The sequence below is a fragment of the Terrapene carolina genome, unplaced genomic scaffold, assembly GCF_002925995.2.
Source record: "Terrapene carolina triunguis isolate 2854851 unplaced genomic scaffold, T_m_triunguis-2.0 Scaffold39508, whole genome shotgun sequence".
Lineage (NCBI taxonomy): Eukaryota > Metazoa > Chordata > Testudines > Emydidae > Terrapene > Terrapene triunguis.
Window position 1 is genome coordinate 1 of NW_020703859.1, and position 6,552 is coordinate 6,552.

At 55.3% G+C, this 6,552-nt stretch overlaps 1 protein-coding gene across 1 annotated transcript; it reads left to right on the top strand.

Moving 5' to 3' along the window:
• Positions 1 to 4,793: 4,793 nt before the first annotated feature.
• Positions 4,794 to 6,305, top strand: LOC112109692 (perforin-1-like). Its single transcript, XM_026646704.2, has 2 exons — positions 4,794 to 4,880; positions 5,702 to 6,305. The coding sequence occupies exon 2, from the start codon at positions 5,756 to 5,758 to the stop codon at positions 6,284 to 6,286; it is 531 nt and encodes a 176-aa protein (XP_026502489.1). The 5' UTR covers positions 4,794 to 4,880; positions 5,702 to 5,755; the 3' UTR covers positions 6,287 to 6,305.
• The last annotated feature ends 247 nt before the right edge of the window (positions 6,306 to 6,552 follow it).

The window sequence follows — 6,552 nt, forward strand, 5'->3', positions numbered from 1 at the left end:
CCCCCCCCCCCACCAAACCTCCACCCTGCCTCTTTCTGGCTTCCACCCCCTTCCCTGAGTGACATCTGGAGCAAACAGAGTAGGGTGGGCTGGGGCCAGATCGCTTGCTGCTGCTAGCACCAGGGCCCCTGCTAGCCCCCAGGTCACCCTGGACCCCACATCTGTAGTAGAAAAATCCTATTTTAGTTTCGGTATGAGTTAGTTAGAATGAAGGATAATAAATAATGTAGTATGTACTAAATGTATTGATGTATTCTGTAATTATAATTTGATGTACCCTGCCAGCCACCTTTTCTGAAAGCGGGAAGGAACGGCCTAGTGTGCCATTGGAAAAGATGCATCAGCCAGAATCTTGTGTCTGAAACTGATTTCAAGACAGGAATAGACCCTTATGGTCACCACTTTGTTATAGGTTTAAAGTTAGCTTTGTGAAAGAAGCAGAAGAGTGTGATGGTTGGTTTCTTTAAATTGTAACTTGATGTTCCTGCTTAAATGTTCATGCTGTTTCTGTGTAAATCAATCTTGTTTTATGTGTGAATGAGGGATGTGTGTTTTAGAAGATAAGTGTGAATCTAACTGGCCATTAGGTTAGTCCGAGCTACAGACTGGTACCTATAACATCGACTGGCGGGACAGTGCGTGTGTCTGAGTGTGTGTGCGTTTTTATGTGAGCATATGCTAGCTGCTTTACTACGGTATTCTTAATAAACGCGGCACACTGCCTTACCCCCTGAAAAAGATCCTGTGTGCTTCTTATAAGCATAACACATCCCCCTGAAGCGTGAGGCCCCCGAAATCATGGGGACCGGGGCGGTTGCCAATCACAGTCAAATGGCCTTCGCTATGACCGTGTAGGCTCTGCTGAGGAGTGAGATGGGACACCAATTCCAAAGGTTGTGGTGCAGAGGTCCCCTTCAAAGGCGGGCACTGGTCACCTGCATGACAGGGGTAGCACTCTGCTCCCTATGGACTCGTCCCAGACAATGGCAAGGTCCAGGCCGAGGACGTCTCAGAACACCTGGTGAATTCGACGGCCAGTCTGTCCATGCCTGGAGATGGATCAGTGGGCATGAGACACAGGGCTTCTGAGAACTCAGCCAGAGTGAGAGGCAACTCTTGCCAGTCCTGGTTGCCCGCGCTGACCGTTGGGAGTCCATCCCAGAGCACCTCGCAGGTGTCACGGACTCACAGGTTGTGCCCACTCTTGGCCCCGGGCGGTCCCTGGGGGGGACCCGCTTCAGTGTGACAGCCCTTCTCGGGCGTCCACTCTCTCCCAGGGTTACCTGCTCCCGCTCCTCTCTCTGCCTGTGTACAACCTGGCGGGGGAGGCCATTGACATGACCATGCTGGGTGGACCCCAGCCTGTGGTGCGGCCTGAACAGTCCCTGCAGCCTGTGCCAGAACCTGCCGCTGGCCATGGTGGACTGGAGGGTCCACAGCTGGTTCAACAGGACCTCAGCAGCTCGGTGAAAGAGTCAGCCGTGGACGTAGCCCAGGCAATGGGGTCGGATGTGAACAATGGCTGGAAGTTGGAGCTGGAGCTGTCGGATGAGTCCCCATTCCCGGCCCTGGGCGTTCCCGATCCTGGCTCACCAGCTATGCCTACCTGAAGGAGCGCAGGCCAAGTTCATATTCGTGCATCACGAGGTGGCCTGTGTGTATGACAGGTGAGAATCCCCTGCTGGGCCCCTGCAGCACAGCATCCTCTTCCGAGCCCCCCGCCCTTCTCTCTGGAGAACAGCACCCCCTAGTGCTGCTCTAGGGCAATGGGACAGGACTGACCACAAGGGGAGAGCGCCCACCACAGAGCCCCTGCTCCAGGGAAGCCAGGGGAGGTCTCTGTATGGCTCCTAATTCCTCTCTCTTTTCCCTCTGGGAAGGGTAAGGGACCCCAAAGCCCCCCACTGAAACCCCACTTCTCCCAGGCCCTGCATCGCCTGCCACCCAGCTACCACCCATCCGCCTATCAGCTCTTCCTGGCCACGTAGGGCACCCGCTATGTAAGGCAGGCAGCCCTGCTGGGCAGGGGCTTTGGGGGAGAGGGGACAGTGCTGAGGGGGGTGTATCCAGGCCTTGGGAGGGGGCGGAGCAGGGGCGGGAAGAGATGATATGGGGGCAGGTACTGGGGGAGTGGGGCACAGGAGGGGGTGGCTGCTGTCAGTTTATCCACTTGGCACGGGGGTGGCAGGCCTCCTCACCGAGTGCTTGGACCCCACACAGCCCAGGGAACATGAGAGCCAGGGACTGCAGAGCTGTCTGCCAGCCTTGGGATCGGCAGCGTGGGCAGGGCAGTGGATTGGGCTTCCCCGGCCCCAGCAGCAGAGGCGAGAGGGGCAGAGGGGAGACTCTGTCCCCAGGAATGGTGCGGATCGGGGGTCTGCCCAGCCACTGGGAGGGCAGGGGGCTCATCCGGGGGTGTGGGAGAGGTGTGAGGTCAGGGTATGCCTTTGCCCAGAATGGAAGAGGGAGGAGAGAGGGACCTCTGGAGAGGGGGTGCAGTGGGGGCGGGGCCTCAGGGAAGGGGGAGGAGCACCCCTGGGGAAAACTAGAAGCCAGCACCTATGACTGTATTTATATGGCATAAGGCAAACCCAGGGGACCAGAGTCCTCTTTAGGAGCTGGGATCACGCCAGCTTCTGGCACAGACAAGGTAAGTGCTGTTTAGTTATTGCAAAACTTTTGAAAATGTAGAAGAGAAATCCCGGGGTGAAATCCTGAGATCTTGGAGGGAGAGGGGGGAGATCCTCCTCCAGGATCTGACCCCACTTCTCGAGCTGGTGCCCCGGTGCCCAGGCAGAGGGGCTGAGGAGGGTAAAGGAACTGCAGCGCTGACTCAGCTGCCCTGGGGTGTCTCGCTGCGTGGAAGCCCCTCAGCCCCCCCGCTGACCCCTGATCCCCCTCCTTGGCCCCCATTCTACCCCAAGTGCCCCTCCCCCATTTCTTCTCCCACTCCTTCTTGCCCCCCAGCTCCCCTCACTCTGCCCAATGAAGAATTCCGTCCTGAAAGGGGGTTCCAAAGAGGATGGATCTAGACTGTTCTCAGTGGTACCAGACGACAGAACAAGGAGCAATGGTCTCAAGTTGCAGTGGGGGAGGTTTAGGTTGGATATTAGGAAACACTATGTCACTAGGAGGGTGGTGAAGCACTGGAATGCGTTACCTAGGGAGGTGGTAGAATCTCCTTCCTTAGAGGTTTTTAAGGTCAGGCTTGACAAAGCCCTGGCTGGGATGATTTAGTTGGGGTTGGTCCTGCTTTGAGTAGGGGGTTGGACTAGATGACCTCCTGAGGTCCCTTCCAACCCTGATCTTCTATGATTCTATGACCACCAGATCCCAGCACATGCCTGGGGCAGGGAGAGGGTGTGGACACTGTTACCACTCAAGAAAGAGATCTTGGAGTCATTGTGGAGAGTTCTCTGAAAACATCCACTCAATGTGCAGCGACAGTGAAAAAAGCGAACAGAATGCTGGGAATCATTAAGAAAGGGGTAGATAATAGGACAGAAAATATCAGCTTGCCGCTATATAAATCCAGGATATGCCCACATCTTGAATACTGCGTGCAGCTGTGGTCGCCCCATCTCAAAAAAAGATATATTAGAATTGGAAAAGGTTCAGAAAAGGGCAACAAAAACGATGAGGGGTCTGGAACGGCTTCCGTATGAGGAGAGGTTAATAAGACTGGGACTTTTCAGCTTGGAAAAGAGACGGCTAAGGGGAGATATGATTGAGGTCTATAAAGTCATGACTGGTGTAAAGAAAGTAGATAAGGAAGTGTTGTTTACTACTTCTCATAACACAAGAACTAGGGGTCACCAAACGAAATTCAGACTCAGGGAGCCCACAAATCCTGGAACAATCACAGATAGGAGGCTCAGGTCGCCCACAGATCTTGGCATGGCCACAGAGGGCAAGGGAGGGGCTCAGACCCATCCTGTGACTAAACCCTGCCACTCGCCCTGACCCCTTGTCTCCCTTCCCGGTGTCCCGCCCCTCCCCACACCCTGTCCTGAGAGCAGAGGGGAACAGCAGGCAACACACATCCCCTGAGGCGACCCAGCACCCACACACACTGGGTCCCCAGCAAGTTCTCGGCTTTCAGTAGAACCCAAGAGTCCTGGCTCCCATCCCCATGACTGAGATCTCGGGGGCGGGGGCACCCTGAGATTGCTCCATCAGGGCAAACTACAAAGAATGGGGCAGACAATCCCCAAAACCGGTGGTTATTCTAATACTTAGATTCACCCAGCCAGCAACAAAACAGCTTCTGTAATAACTGACTGGTTACTCAGAAACCAAAACCGTTCCCTTAACAAAACAAGCCTTGGGCTCCAATCCAGACGGCCAAGGCAAATACGATAAGGATTACTGAAAATCTTGCTCATCATATAAAAATATTCCAACACTCCCAACGGATCGGACACATTCCCCCCCAGGTCAGTGAATATTTCAGCTCTTACCCAAATGCTCCCTTACAGCCAACTCTTGTATTACTAAACTAAACGTTATTACAAAACAAAAGAGAGGACATTGGTTACAAGATCATTCTCCATCCAGCTATGACTAGAGTTCTTAGGTCAGTTTCATAGTAAAGATGGTGAGGTTTAGAATTGCAGACTCCTTTCCCGAATTTGTTCATCAGGTTCTAGTCCCAAATAGACAGGCCAATGTCCAATATCAACATGATCCAGATTTTGGATTTTGCTGTAGGCGGGGGTCCCCCTTTCTGCCTGCCCCGCCTCCCGATTGACAAACCCAGAGAGCTCTGGAGAGCTCAACTCCCTGCGCTCTGAACCACTGACATCTGCATCAGGGCAGCCCCTGGAAACTCTGCCGCTGCTGTGATCCCACGCGGGAGCCCTGTGCTTTGCTGCAGACAGGTAACCCAGGGGCAGGGGAGCCTGGGGGGACATGCTGGGGAGCAGGAGTCTGTGTAGGTGTGGGGACATCACCGTACCCCAATACCCATGCCAGTGCTCCCCAGAGCTCTCTGAGTGGCTGTTCCCCCGCTGCCCTGCCCCAGAGGTGGCTGCAACTCAGCGACGGATGAGCTGCCCCTGGGCAATATAATTGTCTGGCTGTTCACCAGCTGCCCCACCCCAGAGCTGGCTGCATCTCAGTGCCAGGTGAAGAAGCCTGGCACATACAGCGATTTAGAAGGGAATTGAGGACCCTCATGTGGGTGTGCACTCTTCTCTCTCTCTCTTCCTGCTGGAGGGAATGGGACTGTGAGTATTTCAGCAAGGTCACCCTACTGCCTGCAGCTCACATGGGGGATTCAGTTCCCAACACAATGAGAGGAGATTCATCTTGGGGGTGGGGTGGGAAGAGGAGTGTGCACATGTTCATATCTGCACAGCTATGTGATATGAGGAATGAGAACCATTCACCCGTGTGTCTCATGTCCTCTACTACACTCAACCAAACCAACTGCCCCCTAGTGAATAGAATCAGAACTGCCAGGTTGTATGTGTCCTAGTCCCTGTACTGCTCACACCCAGCAGCAACTCTCCTTCAGAATCGGCGGGCAATGGGGTAGGCAGGCTATAGCATAGGTTGTTGGAGAGCTCTTCTCTCAGATCCAGGGAGCGTCATAGCAGCTTGCAGGCTTCTGAGATGCTGCTAGGATGTGTTGTGCCTCTGGAACTGCCTGCCACTAGATTGTCATTAATGAAGCCTCTCTCTGTTTTTCTCCCTCTAGGGAGGCTCAGAGACCGAAATCCGCTCCCAGGTAGGGGGCACCATCACACCAGCCATGGCGAGATCTGGTGTCTTCATCCCTCTGCTCCTCCTCTTCCTTCTCCCTCAAGCCTCCCCCGACTGCTACACCGGCACAGCTGAGGAGTGTGGTGAGACCATGACCTTCGTGCCCGCATACAGCTTGGTGGGGGAGGGCATCGACGTGACCACTCTGGAGTGGACGGGGGCTGATGTGGTGGACACCAGCCTGTGGCGCCGCCCAAATGGCGCCTGCACCCTGTGCGAGAACCGGCTGCAGGGGAGGCAGCACCAGAGGCTGCCGCTGGCTGTGATGGACTGGAGGGTCAACATCTCGTGCAACTGGGAGCTCAGCAGCTCAGTGGAAGAGTCAGCCACGGCTGTGGGCCGGGCACTGGCATTGGATGTGAACAACGACTGGATGTCAGAGCTGGAGCTGCAAGAGGAGCCCCATGGCCCGGCCTTGGCGGGGTCCAAATCCCGGCTCACCAGCTACGCTTACCAGAAAGAGCTGCAGGACAAGTACACGTTCATACACCACAAGATGCCGTGTGTGTATTACAGGTGAGAATCCCAGGCTAGGCCCCCGCCCCACCCTACTCCCTGGAGCATGTTGTTCCCTGCTGCCCCCACCACACTGCTCACTGCAGCCCAGCACCTCCTACTGCTGCAGTGGGGTAATGGAGTAGCACTGATTGCAAGAGGCGAGCGCCTCCTACTGCGCCCCCACCTGCCAGGGAACCCACGGAGTGAGCTCTGGGGAAGTGGGGCCAGTTTGCTCAGGGGAAAGGTGCCGGGGGTCTCTGGTTGGCTCCTAACTCCTCTCTCTTTCCC